Here is a 24,372-nt window from a genome sequence, read left to right as displayed (position 1 = left end):
TGATTGATCTTAAAGGAGAACCTTTCCAGTGCAGGTAACTACTGTGCCCCGCTGCAATAGCAGGAGGAACAATCTGAAATTCCTAAAGAATGCAATGTGAATATGGATGCATTTTAGCAATTCATTCTGTTTCTGCAAGTAAGAAAAAGAGAAGGGTGAAGACCTGCTTAACAAGAACAGGAATAGACAAAATAGGATGGAAATTACATCTGGACAAACCCCCAGATATTTCACTTCTGAGTCACACTTTTTGCTACTTCTTAAGGCATAAGGATAAGAGCACTGAAAAGCAGAAATGCTTGGTTGATCATGCCAGTTTCTTAGACTGGAGAGGTTACTGATAATGAACAGAAACAATTTTTCTTACAAGATGTTTGTACTTTCATTGTAAGCTAGCAAAAGTAAATGATAGACAAAATATTATCCAAGCATGGCAGAAGCTCACAGACTAGAAGTGGGAAATAGGTGGTTTTCAGCACCAGGAAATGGTGTGCTTTGAAGATGTAGGAACCTCAAGAAATATGACAAAAAGAGGAGAGGGTTTACTATTTCCTAAAAAAAAACCCCAAAACAAACAAACAAACAAACAAAACAAAACCACAAACAAACAAAAAACAAAACCAGTATTCTATGTGCCTGTGTGTGTAAATATTTCTACAGAGTCATTTATGAGCTGCAGAAATAATGTGAACAACAAAAATCAGATCACATCCACTGGATGTACCAGGACAGCTCTTTATCTACCGGATTTCTAGTATAACCTTAACTGTGGAGATGAGTCCCATACCTCTCTGTTTTAAGATGGTGTTGTTCTATGGATGGATATTTTCTCGCCTTGAATGGAAGAACTGATTTCTATCCATTTTCACTTCCAGTTCACATAGGCAGGGAAAAAACAAGGAACTGATGCTGCATATGAGAGGGATGGAGACCCACCTTAGAAAATTTCTTTCCCATGCTATAGAGATAGGGATTGTATAAACCCTGGGTTTCTAATGTATTATGAAATTGCTGGATTTACTGCTTTGTTATTACTAAGTCCAGAAAAACAAATTAGGGTATATTAAATATGGTAATGTCATGTTCCTCCTTAGGAAATTGTCTCCCCAGTGATATCTGGTAAGTCAACTGAAATCCAAGAAATATCATTTGTTGCTCAGCCTTCTTTGTTTTAATGAAACACATAAAATATTTAAGAATCAAGGGGATGTTCTCCCTTATTTAAAGTCTTTACTCAAGAACTGAAAGGCCATGGACCTTTGCTCATGGGTGTCAGTAGGAAATCCCCTCTAAAAGGCCTGAAAAGCAAACGTGTTTTTTTCTGCCAACCCTAGCATGGAATCCAGTATCGTCACTTCTGAGACTGGCTTTGTACATAACCCTTGAAAAGTGACATTTGCTAAGTACTTTTTTATCTCTCTAGGAGGAGGATACCATGTCACCTCTTCCATCTTTCATTTGCAGAATCAATTCAAATTGGAGTTTCTGCATTTCCCTGACAGAAGCACATGCAGGCACACAGGAAGCCTGACACATTTTAAATACTGAGCTTGTTAGATGGCACAGCCCATTTGGAGTAAGCCTCACAGTACTTATGTTCATTTCTGATGAGTTTTTACAGCTTTGTAAAAACAGGTTTGTGATACTCAAACTCCCTACAAAACAGGAAATAAATGTATTTGTGTTAAAGAGTTACTAGTGGCAAATCTCATTGCTCTAAGTCAGAAAATCTCATGAAATTTTAATGCACAGAAGAAAACACAGCAAAAAAAAAAAAAAAAGCCCCAAACTCCACCCACCTGAAATCTTTGCTTTGCAAAGGTATCTAATGTTAATAAGTGTCAACCACATCAGTTGCACATCAACCTAGTTTCTCTGAAGGGTCCTCTCATAATGTTATGATGCAAAATCTTACCTCTCTCAAATACTGAAGCTTCTTAAACAAAAAAATCATTAGTGAGTTCTGTACCTTTGCAACTAGCTGTATGCCAAGACTCTCTAAGTCTCCTTGCATGGCTATGCTAGCACTTGTAGCTTGGCCAGTTAACTGGACTAGCAACCCCACAACCACAAACATGGTTTTCACCAAATACCTTCCAAGTGTCCACTTCACCTTCTACGCAGTAAGTAAGTTGCCAGGTTTTGTGCAAAATATTGCACCCTTTACACACTCCAGGTGTTTCTGAAAAGCTCTTTTTGTCTCTTCTACAGTAAAAACTTGTTCAAACAGAAGTTTTGAGTTTGGTGGGTATGTAATATCTCAGATGGCAGTGACCTCTTTGGAGTGTGGGTGGGATGGATGTTCAATATTGGACATCTTCTGAGGCCTTGGAGCAAAAGGGTATCTGATGGAAAACTGCATGAAAACATTTTACACTGTTTCTAGGGGCAGGAATGTGGGTGTATGCTACCTCAGGTATGGATTTTCTGTCAGCAATGACATTATAAACATGTATTGCACTCTGAAGCTAGCTTACTGTAAGTGCATACTGTCTTCAAAGGCAGGTAGCATGGAACAGCTAGTGTGCTTAAATTTAGATTTCAGTCCATTGCCTATTACATTCCTCTGGGTATGGTGAAAACATAAGCTGCATCACTGAAAATAACTTTTAAGTGCTCTTTCTGGAAGGAACACTCACTCTCCTATCTAGACCAAAGCTGTCAAATTATTAAATGTCAACATTTAGATGTGGGAGTGGGTGGTGGGGAAGGGAGCACAAGAGAGGAAGAAAATAAGACAGTACAGTTTACTAATTACAAAAGGGAAAGTATATTCCATAAATGAATGAAAAAGGGAAAAATAATTTCCCTTTTGGGGGAAATCATATGCTAATAGAGAAATTGTTATTAGGGATAAAGATCTTGAGGGTAACTGAAAAAAGAAATAATATGTTGACAATTTGATCCTGGCTAGATTTGTGCCTGTTGTCTGTGTGAATGTCTTCGATATTCCAACGTATTCTTCAGCCTTAATAACTGTGGTTTATGGAATGATTTCTTAGGTTACTAAACCTGGACCCTGTAGACAGTATAAAGTTAATAATTAGTTTACAGTGGAAATAGGCCAGATAGACAAAAGATTAAGAGAACTGCAGCAAACTTTACATCAAACAAAATCTATAATGACAAAAAAATTACACTGAAACCAAGGTATCTGCCATGATGGGAAGGATCCCCAGCATGCTATAAGGTTTGGCAGCAGTGTGTGTTGTTTCTCCCCTCTGCTTCGGGAAAGCTGCAGGCCACGTGAACAGGGTCTGATTTTGAGAGAAAGCACATCCTCAGATGAACTCCCAATTCTTTAGGTAAAAGAGCAAACTCGCATGTCTGAACGTTACATCCATGGATATTATTGAACAAGGCATGACCTCAGGAGAGGGGAAGACAGCTACTTAATGCATCCAGAACCCAAAGCAATATGCCACTTCCTCAATGCACACAAAGGATGTCTTTAAAATAGCTCAATTATTTTACCAAGTGAAGCACTCACAGCACTTGTGCACCGTAAGCCCTCTTTCCTTCTGTGTCCTACACAGCTCTCCAAATGCTCTGATTTTTGGGACAGAATTCACGTTAGCAGGTGAGCCAGAGCAACTTTGCAGGGCTGGGCATGTCCAAAGCCCCCACAGTTTGGGAGGAGGCCACTCATGGGTTCCAGGGAGATGCTTCAGCATGTTCTGAAAAGGATCTTTTTGTACCCAGGAAGAATATATGTGCTACCTGCCTGTCATTGAGCTCCCCAGAAAACCACACTCAGACACCTGTCTTGAACTGGAGGGAGAGTCAGAGTCAAATCAAACTGGTGACTGACAGGAGAGCAAAAGCTGTCAGCTGGAAAGCCACAGCACTAACTCCAGCAGAGCACATCTCAATGTATTACAATGCATTAGAATTATTAAAGCACTTCAGATTGTGTAGTTTAGAAGTTACGAGCACAAAGGGCATTTGCCTTTTAATAATGTTTTTATGAGCTGCCTGAGTGGTTTGCAAGCAGTTCAATATCCACTACTGCATACCATTACTGCTGCATTTTGTAGCAGACTCCTTAGGAAACACAAGAAAGAAAATGACTGTGATCAAAGTGAAACTACAATACACAATTGCATTTCTGTGAACGCTCTATCCAGATAATACAAAAGACTGGAAAAAAAAAAAAATCAATAAGATTAATCCAAAAAACAAAGCAGTGCTTCCCAAACCATACCTCTTACAGGTATGCTGTTATTTAACTCTGTGTTTCACTTACATGATTTGTAATGTCAATGTAAATTTGAAAGGATCTGGAAAAGGAAATGTTTTTGAGTTCTTTTATTGGACCTCTTTGTGTGCAGATAATGTCACAAACAAAATATTTTGCTCTTGCTTAGGACTAATTTGATCATCCTGAAATGTCACAAATGAACAGACTACCTACTCTTGCAAGAGAGCATTATGCATTCTCATTTGTATTTCCAAATCCTTAAACACCCACTCATTAGTATATCAAATACATTTTCAAATAAGTGTTTTGGCAGGTTAACATTGTTTTCAGCAAACAATGTTTCCACAATGCATTTCTTGTGCTTTGAAGAAAATGTTCTTGAAAAGGTAGTGATGCTATCAATTCATCGGATTGCTGGATTCATACCTTCTGTGGGTTATGTTATCAGTTTCTCCAAAGAGATTACTAAAAATATTCACATCCTTTCTTGTTTGACCATTCATTGCACCAGAAGTGAAGACAGATGCTTTGATCTGCATGAAGCTTTTCCCATAGAGTTAGAATATATTTGTGTGTGAATTGTAAATAAATACAAAAGTCCGTATTCATTCACCATTTTGGAAAGATTTCCAGTTTCTGAAGAACTCGACTAGGATGCTGACTGAGAGGATGTAGAAAAGGCCCAAATAAATTGATTTTAGCTTTTAAATGACAGTTGTTTTTTACAGTCTGTACTCATCAATCTCACTGTTATTAACTGCATGGAAAAATCCAAATTTCTGGATATGCTTTTCAAAGATACCCAAACCACTTTGATCAGGAAGAAAAGCCAGATATTTTGAAAAAAAAAAGCTAATTTCTTTTATGGTTTTAGCATGCCATGGTTTCAGTTTTAGGCTGGGATTGCAACCTCTACACAGCTGCTGGCTGGCTTAGCCCTTGAACCAAAAATCACATCTCACCCAAGGACTCTTCACAGTGTTCAGAAACTTTGACTCCATTTTATCAAAGCTCTGTGCAGGTCTCAGGAGCAATGTGTGTCCTCACCCCAGTCTAAGGCTGAACTCTTTGGGATTCCAAGAAGGAGTGTGCACATCCAGCACTGTCAGAGAGGTCTGGCTTGCCCACATTAACAAACACCTGATGAACCAGGTCCATGCTGTGCCACAGCCCACAGACATGGTGTAGTGGGTGGCATAAGCACATCCTTTATTTATATCGATAACGTGCTTTGGGAAATCAGAGCAGCAGCATCTCTAAGTCTGGCTGGCAAAACATTGGTCCTGTTTAGTGTATCTTTTCATTAACTACTTTCTTCAAAGCAATCCATGTTTTGGACAGAGCAGAGTGCAAGAAGAACAGTTTGTTTTATATTCCTGTCACACTTGGTGCAAACAGTACAGCACAGGGAAACGAGGAGGACAAGAGGTAAACTCAGGGTTTTCTTTGGGGCTCCAGAACAAAAGCAGACCTTAGGTTGGCTGTTATTTTGATAACCTTTATTGTGTCCCGGTGGAAGCCCTGAATATGCTTTGTAGATATACTCGGCAGCCGACAGACTGAACTATTTATTTTTTACATTGACAGCAGTCAGCTTTTGCTCTGTCAATTTATGCTGGTTTATAGGAAAGCTTAATTCTTGTTTTGACAGTTACAGAATTGTTCTGTAGTCCTGAAGGACCGATTATGGTTTTCCTACCTTCAGCCTGTTTCAGACATTCAAATCCTAATGACAGTCGTGCTACTTTTTTGTTGTTGTTGTTTTAATAAAAGGTGTTTGGCAGCCAAGCTGCATAATCCTTTGGGTCTACATTTCAGCATTAAGGAAGAAAGTGGATTTCTTTCTGAATTGCTTGGAAAACATGCTGCCTCTAAATTGCATGGATTCGCGTTTGATTCCCTGCAGAAACTGCAGGCAGGATTGTCACCTGACAGAAGGGACATTTATTTTACAGTTACTTTATGTGAAAGCTTGACTTCTGTTGATAAATGAAGGTAGGTGTGCAGAATTTTCTACTTGGCTTCTTCATACGCTGGTGGTAAACGCTGACAGACAGGTTTGCACGAGCACGGTGCTGCCAGCAGTGTGGCTGTAATGACTACGTTTTACTTAGAATCATCGATTAGGATCTCATTAGATCCTGTTAAAAGACATGACTTTAAACTTTTGACATTAGATGTACAAATACATCATTAACACCTCTTAGTCTGTCATCTGTACTGCAGCATTTCTAATTGCAATTGAATAGAAATTATGCTAGAAAGAGCCTTTGCATGCACTAAAAAGCACTGAAACAAAAAGGCCCATTAAGAATGGATTTTTTTTCCATTCTCTTCTTGCATATTAAAGCAGTGATATTTATTTGTGATCCTGAGACAGATTGTTTTTGTGCCACCAACAACAGAAGACTTTTTCTTTTTCCCGTCTTTCCAAAAGACTATGGGACAAAACACCCAGCATTTTCATGCCATACTTCCTCATCTGTCGAACTGTACAACCTGCATTCATCTACTTTGCAGGTTTTCTGCCAAAAGTCACTTCCTTAAACTACATTGTCTAGCTCAGGGGTGTAGGAGTAGTTACATTTATACAGTCCTAAAATTACATTCATCCCTCTGAAGGCAACCGCCAGACTGATGTGGCCCCTGGTGAAAATGATTTTGATACCCCTGTTTTAGCTGGTTACCACATGCTTACAAAGGTTTAACAGAATTTATGGAATTCAGGTCAAAGATATCTCATAGAGTACTACAGAGACTTAGTTATTCTATCAATACCAAATGCTTAGAAGTCCATTTTGGCCAAGTTCAGCCCATTTATAGATTGAGATCTGGACCATATGTTATGAAATATTCAGCCTATTCTGGCATTGCAGTATATTTAACAGAAAGCAGCTCAATATACATTTGCATGAGCTACCTTTTCCACATGATGATTTTACAAGGCAATTCCCCAAAGGATCTTACCAGTATGCTTTTGTTCGTGCTACCAGCAAACACCAGGGGAGACAAAGCAGGTCCAAAAATTGTTCTACTGTTCTGTAATTGCAAGCCTAAGGTTGGACAAAAATTGAGCTGCAGCATGCAGTCTCATTGCTTGAGGACCATGGGAATCTGATTCACCATTTGCCATGAGGAGAGGAAAGAAGGCTTTATTCTTACCATTCCTACCTAGATTTAAGTATGTATATCAACTATATCTGAGCCTACTTAGACAGGATTGTAAGAAGTGCAGGTGTTTGGTCACTATAGTGACCAGGATGCCTGTATTATGTCAACAGAAAATATTCCCAGAATAGGCCATATTTTTTACATGAGAAAAGCTGTAGAGCTGCTCTTGTGCCCAAGATACGAGCACGCAGTCCTTAAAATACTTGAGATAAAGAGTTCCCAAAAAGGATGAATAAGGGGATTGAGAGGAAATAACAAAAGAAACTCTGTAAAAGATGTGGAAGGACAGAATTAAAATGGACTTATTTGGTACTTGATACCTTAGAAGATATATTTCTTCTTGAAAATGTTAGAGGTACAGGCATCACTTGAAATAAATGAAGAGGCAATGAGTTAGAAATGGTGTGATTTGTGTGTCCTTTAAGAAGGCATGTACTTATTTTCCAGTGTGTAGATAAGACAAGCTGATTCTTCTGCATTTACACTGAGGCCAGCCTCCCCTATTCAGGGTTTGCCCCCACACACTGCTTTTGTTCTTTCTACCTCTTCTGCTCTGCCTGAAGGAGAGAAGGGGAGTTAAATTAATAAGTTGCATTTGAAATATCTTTTCACAACAATTTAACAATAGTGATCAAACACTTGTTGGCTTAACTTTGACTTAGATATTCAGGTATTTGTAAGCCATATGTTTGTATACCTAAAGAAGCTTGATTCTTATTTCAAACCCTACAGCCACAGGACTCAATACAGCAGGAATCTTAATTACGTTTTTTTGCAGGTTTGCCATTGCTTGTTGTGCAAATAGGTGTTAAAACTCTTTGTCCACTCTTCAAACCCCAGTGTGAAACTCTATTCAGCTGATTCTATATTATCCGTTCAAAAAATTTCTCTCTTCATGCAGAACTTCCCACTGAGCAACTGCATACAACAAAATAATGTTTGATATAGTAGATCATGCTCTCATCCATGTGTAAATAACACAAGATGGGCATTTTGTTCTAACATTCAGAATTATCATCAGCTTCACCTGCCCCCACACACTCCGAAGAGAAACTGCCAATCTCAAACCAAGGCATTGGCAGAGGTCTGAAGAAGGGGGCATTTGAATGGAAATCATCTGCCTTTACTTTCCTGACAGCTTCACGATACATCATGATTTTACAAGAAAACAATTCTCCAATCAGTTCTTCACCTTTGCGGGAGGAACCAGTTTTTCTGAATGACTGAAGCTATTGCTGATGTGGATGACCTGGTATTATAAGCCAAGTCCTCGTCCTTGCTCATTCTTTCTCATATTTGATGTGCCACTGGTGTTCCAGTTGTCCTGTCCTGTTTTGGTGGGTGCTGTGCTCCCTCCTGCAGCACTGCCAGTTCACTCCAGCCCCCTGTGACACTCCAGCTGTATTTCTATGACAAGAGTGGGGTGGGAAGAAATGATAGGAAGAGATTTATTAATAAAGGCAAATTGAAAAACAAACAAACAAAACAAAGCCAACCTTAATGCCCTTAATAGTAGTAGGGCATGTTGAATTTTAATTCCTAGGGACCTGCTCTCCAGATCTTTTGTAAACACTGTATCTGAAGAGGTTAACATTGCACATTACGTGCTTTTCTCAGCATTTAATCTTTTAACCTGGATGAGCTCTGAAGCGAGGCTGGACCCTAAATACATCCACCCTTTACAACATCTAGCCTAACACGGCCTGCCTCATCTCAGGGTGTGGGGACCTTAGAGCAAAAATGTAAGAAATGCAATAAATAAATAAAATGCTCACCCAGTGCAATAAATTTTCCTGTCACTTCCTATGAGCTAGAAAGAGAAAAAAAGCATCATTACTTCTGGCAGTGCAAAAAAAATCTGCATAGCTTTAACAGGGAACTGAACAGGTTTCCTCTTCAACATGTTCAAGTGGGTTTTGTTTCATCCATTACATTTTGTGTTCTGCTCCAGGCTGCCAGGCCTGAAGGAGAAAACACACAGGAGTGGCATAGTACACATCGTTGGTACCTGTGGCAAATTGCTGCCTCACGTGTGCTCCAGCACAAGCACGGCAGCAGAACAAAGTGTCTGTGGGTGTTCTTGCTGGTTCCCCAGAAAAGCTTAGCGCACCCTGAATTTCGGCTCACACTTCTGCCCACTTTTCCATGGATTCTCTGGAAGAGAGCTGGCACCTGGCACCGTCTAAGCACAACCACATCTGCTCCACATCGGCACTTTTAAAAGAGTTAAATTCAGCGTGGGTGGGTTCACAGCAGCTCCTGGGGGTGCCAGCCATCCCCCCACTAGGCCTTGTTTCCAACAACATGCCCAGATGCTCTGCAATGGTGGAAACAACCACAAACTCAGACAAACGCACGGGAAGGGGTTGCAAAGAAGACAAACTGGCTATCAAAGGGTGAAAGTGTGAGGGTGGGTCTCACCCCTGGGCCCTTAGCACCCATCTGTGCCCCATGTGCAGCCCCTGGTGGCACCACAGCTGCATGGACAGGCACTGCACTGGGCTCCTGGGGGCTCAGTGTTTTAAGAACTAAAATGTAATCATTTTTAAAGGCATCTTCTAAGTATCTTGTGGGTATCTTGTCTTATAGGTGCCCAGAGCAGGTACCTATTATATCATCAGCTGCTGAATGAAAGAAGAGGGCCAGGTACATTTTCTAGCTAACACAGTCACAAAATTATTTCAGTGCAGTGTATACTTGCAAAGCCACATGCGGTGTTCTCAGTAAAAAACACAAACTAAGGGAAGAATGAGAGTAAGGATGTAATGAAATGAGCTGCAGGGGTGTCTGTGGGAGGCAGGGCAGTTTCTCCTGCTCTCTCTCCCCTGTGCCTGTCCTCGAGCCAACCTGCCACTTCAGGAGCCCTAAATAAACTTAAATTCAAATTGCTTGTACCCTCAGGTCTGTAACAAAACCAGCTAGGTTTTACTAATTTGCAAGGCAAGCTCATGGCACTGACTCTTATTAGTTGACAGCACCTTGAGACTGATACAGAACAGCAATGGCAGACCAGTGATGGCTGCCTCATCACTTCAGAAATCAAGAACAGAACCTTATTGCTGTAATGGAGCAGTGATGCCATTTTTGTTTTTAAGTGTGTATCACTCCTTTGCAGGCAGGTGTTGTTAGTAAACTGCTGCTTCTGATGCTGCCAGAGGATGTGCTTGTTGATGGGAATGAACATCGTGAGGTCCAAAAAAAATGAGCCACGTGAAATGCTCAGCCCTGAGGAGGAACTCACACCCTCTGTCTTGCCTTACAAAATGTTGCTGCTGATGGGGTGCCTTGTGCAGCTTGGTGCCATCAACAAAGCAGAACAAAACACCCCTCATTAAAATGGAATCATTCTGCAAGTGACATGGAAAGAGGGATGCAATTTCAGGAAGAGGCACAGCTTCACCAAAAAGTCATGGCTCACTACATCCAACTTAATAAGACTGTTCTCAGCAGGGGAAAATAATATTAAACTGCAGCTGAGATGTGATGAGATGACATGTGGAGCTTTTTAACCCATTGCAGCTTACCAGCATTCTGCTCCCCACTACTGACACAAAACACTTTCAGCATCTCTAGGGTAAATGTCTTAAGGGAAGAGTGGTGTCAGTACTAATAATCAAATAATAGAGATATTATCTTGTGGACTATGCACAGATTTTTGCCTTAACCTCCTTAGTTGTAACAAAAGAAATATCCTAAAGTCTGAACAAGGTACATCCCTTTGGCAATGCCATCAAGTCAGTGAATTTCTATGAACACATTAACTGAGACAGTTGTAACCTCTCTCTATTCCCATGCCAGATCACTAATTACCTCCATTTGTCTTCCATAATGGGCCTACATCTCTGTGGAAGGTATTTTGCCATGAAAATGTTTCTCACAGCAACAGTGAGCCCATGCTCAGATTTGTCCCTTTAAGGGCAGTGTTTTCTTCTTCATGTTTTTGTGCTTGTCAGTCATACAAGGCAGCGCCCACCACCCAAAGCTGCTGCAATCCTCTCCTGAACTGACCGATTCCTGTGCTCAAGTGCATACAGGCAATGTCTGCATTCAGTCATGCCCGTAAAAAATCCAAAAGGATTTTGCTGAGCATGATGGAGATTGGGGTAAAACTGACCTTTAGGGCCCAGGATTTTCACAGGTTGTTTCCAAACCTGCTGTATTTCCCAGCCACAGGTGCCGTAGCACTATATTCAGCATGTTTCAGTTTCCTCTAGGAATAGGATGCTTCTCCTTCTCAGCCATTGTCTTGGTCTTTTTGATAAACACTGTTTAAAAATGCTGCATTTTGAAATGCTGACAGGTTTCTAAAGGCAGGTGTTAGTTCTGCCTTTGAGAACTGGCTGCAGCCATGGTGGCAACAGGCAGCTGAAGGGTTGTAGAACTGCCTGCTTCATGGTCCAAGTCACGCAAACCCCAATGTTTTCCTTCCCTCAGCACCCTAGGCAAAGCCTTCTTTCCTCCCTACCTCGCTCTACTTTTTCTTTTCATTGAAGTCTCATGGAATTTTTATTTTAAATTCATTTATAGAAACTCCACCTCCCTTCCAGAGCAAGCTGCAACATCGCCATCTCAGTAGTGCTGTTGTCTTCTCTTCAAGAAGTAGTAGTTTTGTCTGCATCATTTAGTGAATATGCATTTGGCTTATGTTAAATGTCACAAACTATCACTTCCTGGTATTTTTATTTTCTATCAAAAGAGAATATATGCCATTAACTGATTTTCTGCCTATTTTTCTGAGGAATTAAATAAGCCTATAACCACACAGTTGCCTAGCAATGCAGACACAGAACCACAGTACACTCACCACTTCTTGGTAAAAACAAAAATGAGTAATATTAAGAAAGTAGTGGCAAAGGCAAGCTTGCACACAGTTGCAAGTGAGAGCTGATTAGCACTGTTTTCAGGAACACGCTTGGTGCCATTTGGCCCAGGAACATTCATCAGTGAAAGAACAAATGTATCTAATGTGCAAGCCACCAGCTTGGTAAGGAACAGTGAGGATACCAGCAGTAACGAGTACATCAAGGGTTTAGAGTGATAAAATGGCTATATTGGTTTCCTATTCTTGACATTTATCACTTAGGACGTCAGTGATGTCATACAGTGACACACATCGAAGTGTAGGCTTGCCAAAAGCAGCCAGGGAATGTGTGATCTTCTGAGACCGTGTTGCTGAAATCATCTGACTTCTAAACACTAACCTGTGCTACAGAAATTCAAATTACATGACGAATGAGAATTTCAAGACACTGTGATAGTGGCTGTAATTGCACCTGAGATGATACGTGGGTGAGGAGGATTCATCTACCAGTGACTAAAGCTCTGCTGGTAATTTGGGATCTGTGTATCAGATTTACGGCACTGACACACTGGGGATTTGTGTGAAAGGGGGCGTGTAGGCTAAAGCAAGGTTGTGAAGGTATTAAAAACATGAAGTTTAATTATTGCAGCTGTGATGAGCAGTAAGATAACAGAATAATGAGCAGCACATTCATTTTCTAAATCACTAATAATATTTTGCACCAGGTACTTCTGACACTGGAGAGGGGAGGACACAAAGCAAGAAATGGCCAGCTGGGACATTCAGGGCAAGAAGTGGATATGATGCTGCATGTATGCTTAACACAGGGGTAACCAGTTAGGTGACTAGAGAGGGAATGATATACATGTAACAGAAAATAATACACAGAAACCATGCGTTAGAGTGTATGCGGTAGGGAGCAGTAACACAAATTCTTTGTCATAATATGTAGGTTTGTTGCATTTTTCCTGTGTGCTGTTTGATCACCTGCATGAAGCATGTTATCTACTTGGCAGGCCTGTGTAAGGTGATCTGTGTCTGTGTGACAAATCCTTTAAATGTGTGCACTTGGGTCAGACTGAGAGAATCTGGTCCTTTGAAGAGACAGGATAAGCAGCGCCCCTTGGAGCAGGCAGTAGAAGAGAAAAGGAGTGAGAAAAGCTGGTCTGATACTTGGTAGGTTTGATTTCTGAAACCTGCAGAGGGCATGAGGACATTGTGTGGTAGAATGTTTCAAGAATTAAAGGCTACTGAGAAATCTGGCTAACTTGGTGCGCACACATAGCTGATAGCATCTGCTTGGGCACACATCTGTGTTGTGCACGGGGGCACGTGCTTGGAGCAGCATGTGCTGGACCCTCTGCAGGGATGCAGAAACTTGGCACAAAGAGCTCCTAAAATGTAGCACTGGGGGAGAGAAGCTGTGGCTGCCAGCACAAAGCAGCTGTTAAGGTTAAACCTTGCTTAAAAGCCTCCGCAGTCACCTGAAAACCTCACCCAAAAGCTTTCAGGGAAAAGACAGTTCCCAGTTGTCTTTAAAGCTCCTGAAGTACTTTAGTCTATACCTATATGATTCTATGATTCTATCTTGGTAGGTAACACTGTGCAGCAGGAACAGACTTGTAGCATGATGAAGACAGAGCTGATATCCACACTGTGCATTTGGCAGGGATGGGATCTGCGTCAGCCAAGAAAACCCTGCCATGGTCCCTCCGCCTGAGCACTGGCTGGAAGCTGAATGTCGTGGGGTGCATGAGGGGCACCCCTGGAGGGCACCTTTGGGTCAAGCACCAACTGAAGCAAAGGCTCATTTCCCCTGTGGCTTCTCCATCACATGAGCCAGCAAAGTGGGGGCCATCGACAGGTTAAAAAAATGTACTCCAGATGCAAACTAAAAAGCTGGTGTGGGTTACTCTAGAAGTGTGTTTCTGGGCCTGCCCAAATTGCTTACACCCTGTAGGCAGCTCTGCACTCGGCGTACTAGAGACCACCAGGATACTGGCCCATCTCTCACCTGCAGGATGCACCTCCAAAGCAATCTCCTAATGCATTGGAAACAGATGGCAAAATGGTGTTGAGAAAAGAAAAATGAGGAGACAACTGAGGTGTGTTCCCTTCTTCTTCCCTTTTCTCTAGAAAGCACTAAGATTCATAGAATAGTTTGGTTTGGAAGTGACCTTCAAAGTTCATCTAGTCCAATCCTCCCGCAATGAGCAGGAACATCTTCAACTAGATCAGGTTGCTCAGAGCCCTGTCCAGCCTGGCCTTGAATGTCTTCAGAGATGGGCCACCTACCACCTCTCTGGGCAACCTTAGATATGTAGGAGGGAGGGCAGCCCCTGCACCTTCCTCCTTTGCAGGGAGGCTGGATCCTGGTTTAGCACCTGCTTGGTGGATTCTCAAACCAACAAAAGCTGAAGAATACCCCGAGGTGAAGTTCTATTGATGTGTATTACTCTGAACTAATTAATATTTCATTACTGGAGAGACAATATGAATCAATAATTCAGGAGTAAGGAAAGGGGAAGAACTGTGTTCGAGCCATTGCTGAAGGATGTGTTTCACTTTTTGCAACACTCAAACTCTCTGGTTTCTTCAAAGACCAACTTAATTATATACAGCTGCAATCTTTTCCATAAAGTCTTAAAGCCAGTATAGTAATCAAAAGAACAGTCATCCCTTGTCCCTATCACTCTAATCAATGAACAACATTTAACATCAGGTTTCAAACCATTATTTTATGTTGTTTTGTGCGGGTGTGAGAGCAGACAAGGCAGAAGTGCTGGTTGGAGGGGCCTTCTGGATGTCACCTCTGATCCAGCCTCCCTCTGGAGGGAGGGGAAGAGAGAAAAGAGAGAAAATGAGGCTGGGAAATACCAGGAGAGGAAAGAACAAACCAGAATTAATTGAATGATAAAGTCATGAAGAGGGAGGCAATGTAGTTACGTGCAATGACAATGATATTTCTGTCCTAATTTCATTTTGAACTGAGCCTTGAAGAAAAAGAGGAAATAAAGGATTACTGATACAGAAAAGATTTTCCTAGTTTTCCAGTGAAGCAAACCAAGTTGCTTCTTCTAAAGCATTAAGCTGAGATTTCAATTTCCAGCTAGGGGTATCTGGAATTTCTGTAATTTCAAAGGGTTTAGAAGAAACTCATTTTGCCAAGCCCATATATGGTTGTTTGGAAATACTGGTACAAACTGTTTATTGCTAAAAAAAAAGAATATCTTTGTCACAATAAATTTTAGCAGTGACTTTTGAATGTATAAAATGGTGGTATCAAAACAAAACGTTTTACCTCACCATTCTAAGTTCTTTAAATATGGATTGAAGCTATTTCTTTGTATTACTTGTTTTTGTCCTGACAAATTGCACAAAATGTTTTCCCAACCTGCCCTCTCCCTTTGTGGTAATCTGTGCAAGAGGAACAACACGCTGTGTTACTTGAAGCAGCAGAACACTGGATTGACGCACGTTTTCTTTGATGGACAGCACTTAAAACATTTATCCTGTCCCACAGGGAGAGAACTTTTTTATTATCTTGGTTTTAAAGACAAAACTTAATATTGCCCATGTGTACAATAACAATGTCAGCTCTTGCAGTTCCTTTGTAAAACTTGCATCACTATGAGCTCTCATTTGTTCAATAAGAAGCAGAATAAAGGCTGGACTATCTCCTCAGATTTTCTTAAAAAAAAGATGGCCTGAGGTATATTTAGTTTGGTGAATGCAGACTACAGGAGAAGTACAGGCATAAGTAGGTTAACTTTAAGCTGACAGGGCAGGGTTACTCATTAAGTTTGCAAATAAAATCCTGACAAAATTTCCACTAACTTCAGCAGCATTTGGATTTCACCCCAGGTGCTTTCACAGGAGACGTATGTCTTTTTACAGTGAAATAAAAGACAAAAAAAGAACATTAAATAGTTAGAGGCTGGAATCAAGCCAACACACTTAGGCACTAACCTACAGCTTCTTCAATGTTATATTTTATCCACGCTTGACTGACAAGTCACGACGCGGCTGCCCTCGAGAATGGGGGAGCTGGTACATCCCAAATGTCATACCTGCCTTTGTGGCTCACCTGCAGTCGTGTGTTTGCTTCTTTTAATGTTTCTTCAGTTAATTTCCTTTGCAGATTCATTCACGGGACTCATAAACATAATGACGGACATAATTTGGCGCTACACTGGGGATTTCATGGCTCCTGATATCGTTTGCAGAGTTGTTCGCTATTTCCAGGTATAGAAACCTTGTGCTTCCCTCTATGCCCAAGCTCGCATGACTTTGTGTGTTCACAGTAATAAACCGTGACAAAAATGCTGTATAGACATTTTCATAGAATCGGAAGTGATAAATGCAAAAAGTGTTCACTTAAAGCTGAAACACTTTTGATTAAAGCATATTAAATAGTTTTATTTCAAATTTTGTGGATGAGATAAAGGAAAAAGGTCTGGGTGAAAACACAAGTTGTTTTTTCTTTTTTTCAGTAAATTTTTTCAAATAGTTCAGTCTTCTCAATGACATTATTTTCTACAATAAATGTGTCTCAGTTGCTGCCATATACTTTCTGCCACAGGTGGTCCTTCTATATGCCTCAACTTATGTCCTTGTGTCACTAAGTATAGACCGGTATCATGCCATAGTTTACCCAATGAAGTTCTTGCAAGGAGGTAGGAGAATTTCTGTACCTTGCTATTGCTACGGTTATTATTGCATAGTTTTTTAGTTTCAAAATTCTTAACCTTGTTGCCATGAATTATTCATTCCTGCTGCAGCAACATTTGGATTCCATTACAGTTTTCCAAATGGCAAAGATTCTGTGGTTTCAAGATTTATTAAGCTGCACTTAGCCCTCAGCAGTTTTTATAAGCGTTGTGTTAGCAAAGAATGAAATGACATTTTTTAAAGTATAGAGGTTTTCATTATCTTCCAGCATTTTGAGAAGGTTATTATGGGCAAAAACTATCCCTCATACAACTGTATTGATTCTAGGAGCCACAACAGCTGTATTGTCTGTTTGTTCACACTAAAAAATAATTTGGATAGAGTGCAGTTCATAGGATAGTTTGGTAAGAGAACTTCAAAAGCTATAGCATGTAAGTTTGGGTATCTATTGTTTCTTAAAATTTCTTCTATTTGTTATTTTTACAGCACTCAAATAGATCCTGGCTGCTTAGCAGTACAATTTAAAGAACATGATTTCTTTCCTACGGAGCCTAAAGTGGGACATTAAGTATGTTACACTGAGTGAATAAACAGAAATAGCAGGTGGGGAGAAAGGAGAACAGTTACAAGAACCATGAGGTCTGGAAGATGTGCTTTAATCAGACACAAATATCTTTCTTGTTTTGGCATAATGATGGCTTTTGAGAGTCTGCTCTATTCAGGGGATCGGATTAATGGTCCCTTCTGGCCTTAAAAACCTATGAATCAATCACAGCCCAGGCAGTGGTGCAGCTTTGGCAGATGTTAAGATCTGAAAATTTCAAACACTTGTGTGAAATTTAGCCTGATACTTCCCAGCATGCAGACCAACTTTTTCAGGGTGGGGAGATTGATATCAAGGTTTTCTCTGTGGGCTTTGGGAGGCTTGGCACACTCCTGCAGCCAACATTATGCCAGGCTGGGGAGGGCTCATAAACCACCTGAAGCACTGACTGACAGCTGAGGGGAGCGAGCTGTGAGACAGGGTCCCTAACAATTCATCTTCCTATGTGGTTCAGGAAAAGCAGAACTTGTTAAATTACCACCTGGGTTTGCAAAGCATTTGGTGGCTAATTTTTGCAAACCACTTTGAAGTTGAAAAAAAAACCCTACCAAACCACCTTAAATCTTTATAAAAGCCCTTTTTAAAAAACTCAGTGCCATTTCATATACTTAAACAACTAAGTTTTTTCTTTTCTGGAGAAAAGCAGACATTGCACCCAGCTGAGGGGCAGCAGAGCCATCAGCTGGGTGCAGCTCTGGGAGGGAAACAGGCCATGAGTAGAGATAATGCTGGCAAAGCTCACCTGTCTCTGGCAAGGGCTGGCTGCACACTGATGGACAAGCAAAGACCACGTTCAGAGGCAAAAAAAAAAAAATCAGCAGCTGTCAATTCAAAAGAACTATCTAGAGAGGTATATTTACCATAGCAACTTCCTGGAATACACATAAATATTCACCCTTTGCACCCAGCTATGCTTAGGGGAGATGTTGTGTCAGGAGCTTTTGAAATGCCCTCTTAGCTATTCTGCAGACAGGATTTACAAAACTTTGTCATTGGTGATGACACAGAGAAACCTAAGAAAAAGTTCTGCGTCAACCTTGTGGCAATTTCTTTTTAGAATCCTTCAATCAAGAAACAAAAGTGTTGTTTCTCCTTACCAATTTTCAAAGTTATGTTTCCAAGTAGCCTTGAAATATCATTTTAGAAAAAAAAAAAATTAAACATTTTGCTTTGAAAATGTCAAAAAATATTTTTTTTTCTTTTTAAAATTGCTTCAAGTCCGGTTAAAAAGCATTTGTAATGAACTGCATATTGCAAGAAAACAAATGCCAACAGTTAAATATTATGTACATACTTTGCAAATACATAAATTACCACAGAAAGTGCAGGATGTCGAAGAATTCTACATTCTAATCCTAACATGTCTACTGTATGAGGCACTTAATGCAATAACTAAAGGGGCCACTTAAGAATAAATCGTAAAATAAAGATTGAAAAGAAACCGAGAAGTTATAGCAGAAGATATTTTATAAATTTTTCACGATATTGAAAAGGTATATGCAAGCAGTATACAAACTAGAGAACTAGCAACAATAGAACTGCTTCAGTAAAAGACAAATCCCAAATAGGTGTAAACTGCCCCTTGCAAGGCTGTGGCCTGGAAATGACACTAAGGTACATCAGATCAATGTGACTCTGGAACAGGTCTCTCTCTCTCTCCAGATTTAAAATCCAATTTTAAAGTGGCAATGGCTTTATAAAAGGATTGCACAGCATTGCCATTCTCAGTAGCGAAGAGCAAAGCTCCTCCCAAGAGGTGCCTCCCTGCCACATGTTGCTGGGAGGAGGCAGATGTGCACAAAACTGCTGCCACAGTGCACAGATGGCAGAATCCAAGTGAAGGGGACGGTGACATGAAAACGTCTTTTAGGTGATTCAGTGCCAGAGCTCACGACTGAGACTCCCGCACCAACCCTGGGTGTTAGTCTTGATCATCTCAGTGTGAAAAACTCTCAGTTTAAAGAGCAATATTGTTTTTAAAGGAAAATACTGAGACAATTGGTACAGTTCTAGCTATATGATTTGCTGGCATTTAGAGCATATTAGAGTATTTACAAACAAACAAACAACATTAAAAAACCTGCTTATGAGGCAGACAATTAATATTATTCTGATAAAACAAAAGTCTACTTACCTAGATACTATCAGTGCCCCGTAAAACTCTTTTAGCTAGCAAGACCATATTATAGCAAACACGCGGGACATTTAAAAACAAAAATAAACGAATATTGCAGCTACTGTTTTATAAAAAACAAAGATAAAATAACACTCTTGCCCAACCCAAATTTCCTACTTCTCTTCAAATCAAGGGTGTTGCTACACAGTACAAAACATAAAGTACATTATCCAAGTATGATCTTTTTCCCTTAGAAACAGACATATGGGCTCGACTGAGGCTTGCATGTATGTTGTTTAAGTAGAGAGCTCACAATCTAAAAGCCCTTTCTGTCAGGAAATATTTTATGAGACTTACTTTTAATATCCCTTTTGCTAAGTTTATTCTGTTATGCTTTGGGAAACTTTATGGTTCTCTCCTGCCTGTGCAATATTTATAGACTTAATCTAACTCTCTCACGTCAATGTCATCACAGTTCCCTTAAGCCCTAGATTAGCAAGACTGTATTTTGTTGAACGTGGGTAGCATTTAAAAATGAGCAGGATAAGTGAATATTTGCAACTGATGTTTTATAAAGCATAAAATTGCTTTTTGAATGTTTCTCCCACACGCTTTCATATTGCTCTTAGAGCTTCAAGGAAGAAAGACATTCTTCTTGATATGCATAATTTAAAGTGATTTTCTGTTTTACACACAACCTTGGGTATTTTGTAGGACAATAAAATATTTCAACACCAAAGCTTCACAGATCAAAAAATCTGCCCCCATCTGTTCCTCTCACAATCTGACTCAGGAGGAATAACTGCTGCTGAGAATCACTGGTACTTCACAGATCAGCCTTTTTTCCCCAAACTTCTCAGCTAGAGATACAGAGATTTTAGTCAGAAGATGCAGAGTTGTGAAAATGAATGCCTTGGGACTGTTTGCTCCAACCCATTGATTTTTACAAAATTCCATGTGCCCCATCAGACATCATTTGGTTTCCTACTAGATTTCCCCACTTGGCAGCAGAGGAGGCCAGAAGTCAAGGGGAATCAGTAGCCTAAACCTGACAAGTGTTTCAGGATTCTTCAGTTCCTGATATTCACCACGAGATCCAGCAGGATCTTCTAGTCGATGTTTGTTGTGAGAGATAAAATAGGGCTGAACACTGTAACACTACAGGGAACTGCAGGAGATGCCCGAGCTCTCCAGGATCACATTTCATTGGGGCAGTTGAGTTGTGGCTGGAGTTAAAGGGAGACACCTGTGCAATTCCATTCCGATCCTGAACAGAGGCACTTTCTCTTTCCTGATAGGATGTGTTTTGCAAGCTTTCTCACCACAAGATGCATAAAGTTGTTTAATTACCATCACAAGGAGGACATTTCCCCCCTCCAGTACATCCAGTACACTCCAACCTAGTTTATGCTTTAATTAACCCTTTCTGGTCACAGTCTGCCAAAGAACAAAGGCTCCTTTTCTGTCTCTGTGTCTTCCTGCTGACAGGCACTTTGCTGTGTGAGGATAAGAGTATGCAGCAGGGTAAGCCTGTGGTCCTTTGCATTTGTTCAAGATATTTTCTTGGTGGCACAGAGAAACCTTTCACATCTCATGTTTCTGACTTGCTGACCCTGACAAGTGCCTTTCTCATGGCGTTTCAGATTCATTGGACCCTTAGCATCTTTAAATAGAACATTTAAAACAGAAGCCCATAACAACATGAGTTTTTATCAAGAGAAAGAGATTAAACCGTCTCCCCTGCAGTCTTTTCAGCATGAAGCAGATGCACACCAAAATTCCCTTTCTTCACCCAATTTCCTCCTCCTCCCTGCCTTTCTGTCAGTACTGCTACAGGTGGCCAGTCGCACCAGCACCCCCATTAACACCCTCTGTTTGACTCTGTTGCACAGAAAGACAGGCGAAAGTTCTTATTGGAGTGGCCTGGAGCCTCTCTTTCCTGTTTTCCATACCGACTCTGATTATTTTTGGGAAACGGCAGCTCTCCAACGGGGAAGTGCAGTGCTGGGCTCTATGGCCTGATGACTCCTACTGGATACCCTACATGACAGTGGTGGCTTTCCTGGTGTACTTCATTCCTCTGATCATTATCAGGTAAGCCTTAACCGTAGCCAGCAAGCATGTGGTGAAAGCTGTCAAGTGTGCAATCAGCTTAATGTTTTAATTTCTACTCATTCATTACAATTTCATTTCCACACCTGCCTTATTGATGCTTCAGTTTCTATCGCATAATGCACGGGTCGCTGTACTTGCCCTGGATGTTCTCCATGCAGTATTAATAGCTAGGAACATTATTTTTCTGAAAAAAAAGGACTGGATCTCTAAGTGTACCCACTTATCTCCACAGATTCAGGCTTGAAATGTATCCTTATAAATCCAGTAAGGATGTCTAACTATTAAGAAAAAACATAGTTTTGATAAAAGAAGAGGAAAGCACTCTTAATGGTAATTAAACTGAAATTAACTTAAAGTGCTCTCAGGCTTCATAGTACTAGAAGACTGTTTCTTCACCAGAATTGGAAAGAAATCTCCAAGTGTTTGAAGCTGCCAACCACTCCTGAAATATGAACAGATAAAATTCTTCCCATTTTGTGGGAAACCTGACCTGCAAATATTTGAGACTGATTTGTCTGGAATCACAAAGATGATCTTCAGCTGCATCTGCTTTTAAACTGAGGTCAACCAATATCCCAGACTAATTTTATTGCCTTCTCTGGGGTGCAGCCATTAGCCACTGTTAAATAAAAAATATCTAGCTGTCAGAAGCTAACAAAGCAAAGGAGCAGACAAAAACTGATACGGAAGAGGTGTGAGGCTTCTTAACTGCCTTGAAAGGCTGCTGGTGTCGGTAACTTGTTCTCCGAGCTCAAATGTATTATTTTCCTTTCTTTCCCTATTATTCTCTTTCAGTAGCACAGTTACAATAGGATTTATTGATGTCCATCTCTTCTTATTTGCAAAGAAGACTTGCTGGGACTCAATTTTTTCTCAATAATTGGATGACATGCTATTTAAGCTGTGAGAGAGGAGTTATGTTTTCATGTCCCTTGGACATCTCTCTTGGCCCATCCAGCAGGTGATGAGCCATAAGTCTCCGTTAGCTTCCTGCTCCTTAGTAGCCCAGGTGAGAGCTGGTTGAGAAGGCTGATCTTTTCTAGATGATGATAGGATTGGCTACATAAGCTAAATGATAAAGGCCATGTCATGGCTTTAGTTCCTTTCCAGCTGAGTTCTGCAATGAACTTTTTTACTGTTTAATAAAAGAGATTAAGTTCTGCAGCTTCCAATGGAAACAAGTTTATCTCTGATAGAACCAAAAGCACAGGTGCAAAGAAACCATGGTGCTTGAACTCATCTAGCTGACTTTTTTATATGAATTCAACATTGACCAGTGTTCCTCCCTGAAGAGAAGGGAAAGCTTTTATGCTTTACTCATAATGCATCAATTTGCTAAACCTTCTATTTTTGTACCAGATTGCACAGATATAACAAACAAAATTGTGAAATGTTCTCCTTAAAGAAATGACATGATAGCAATAGAGAAAAACTACTCCAGGTTGTCCAATTGCTCTGCCTTCATGGAGAGAATTATTTCTCTTTGTATGTTTTCCTGTATCTTAAAACCAGCCTAGTTTTAAATAAGCCAGAAAAAAATTCTTGGGAATAAGCGAATAAAGATGTGGCTGGATCTGCAGCCCAGCACTAGCAGCAAAGAAGAATAAACACACACAGAAGAAACAAAAGGTAATTTAACTGTGCAAAAGAAACGACACTAGAAAACTTTGAAGCTGGATGTTACTATGAGAGAAGTTTTGTTATGAATTTTCTCAAGTAGCTAGTAATCAGGAAATTCTAGCCAACATCTTAAGTGTTTTAGGAAAAAGGGCCATAGCCTGTCCACTTAGCAATCATTCCACAGGTGTGTGAAACATCTTCATGCTCAAACTTACAGATTCTCAGGCTTTCTGTTACAGATCTGACACTGCTTTCTACGTGGCCTATATACTTGTTCAGCAGGAAAAGGCAAGGTACATAGCACGAAGTTTTTCAAAGCTGCTGGCATTATGCTCCCCTGCTCCCTGCCAAAGGAAGATATTCAAACCAGATCAGCTCTGAGACTGGCTTTACAGTAAATCCCCAGAAGCAAGAAGGTGATGGAGACACGAGGGAAAGGGAAAGGCAGTGAAACTGGCATTTCATGAGATTGCCCTGACAGCTGAGACATGAATTAAGCATCCTACATTTTTTTGTGGCTTTAACCTTAAGTGACTTTCACACAAGAAGTTTACGGCAGGACAGGAACTTGAAACACTGGCCTTGGAGCCACGGGTAGAGCGGTGCCCATTGCCTGCCCAAACACGTTCCTGGTTTCAGTGTGCACTAACACAAATGCTCCCATGTCCTTGTCAGCTGAATCAAATTCTTGACAGATCCTAAGTGATACCAGGCACTGGGAGGAGGGAAGGGAAATGATCCAGGAAGGATTTTTTTTGTGCCCGTTTATTTCTAGTTGTCAGTGAAACTGTTTTCCTCAGAATAGAGAAGATTGTCTGAAACCACATAAAAAGAGGATTACCATCAGAGCAAGGTCAGCAGAGACGTTATGAACAAATGCCGAGCAGTTTAGAAAGAACTGGCTATTTTTTTTTTAGAACGTTTTTCAAGTTTCAAGTGTACAACTGAAGGTTGAAACTTCCCAGCTGATGCATCTGTAAAACATCTGTCAACGTAGCCTCGAGGAGTGACTTCTATTTCTTTAAAATTTCTTGGCAGTCCAGGAGTTTGAAGCTAATCCACCTAATGTGCCG

The 24,372-nt window shown here is 40.5% G+C and overlaps 1 protein-coding gene across 1 annotated transcript in view; it reads left to right on the top strand.

Annotated features, from left to right (window-relative positions):
• Nucleotides 1-24,372, top strand: part of NPSR1 (neuropeptide S receptor 1) — a gene marked incomplete at its 3' end in the record, with an annotated part of 60,275 nt that overhangs the window by 24,709 nt on the left and 11,194 nt on the right. The window contains exons 3-5 of the mRNA XM_080340509.1: nucleotides 16,315-16,418; nucleotides 16,756-16,849; nucleotides 21,457-21,658. Coding sequence (XP_080196635.1) covers nucleotides 16,315-16,418; nucleotides 16,756-16,849; nucleotides 21,457-21,658 — 400 coding nt within the window. The remainder of the gene's footprint in view (nucleotides 1-16,314; nucleotides 16,419-16,755; nucleotides 16,850-21,456; nucleotides 21,659-24,372) is intronic.

The sequence above is a fragment of the Nesoenas mayeri genome (genome assembly GCF_963082525.1).
Source record: "Nesoenas mayeri genome assembly, chromosome: 2".
NCBI classification, from domain to species: domain Eukaryota; kingdom Metazoa; phylum Chordata; class Aves; order Columbiformes; family Columbidae; genus Nesoenas; species Nesoenas mayeri.
This window is presented reverse-complemented; position numbering and strand designations above follow the sequence as displayed.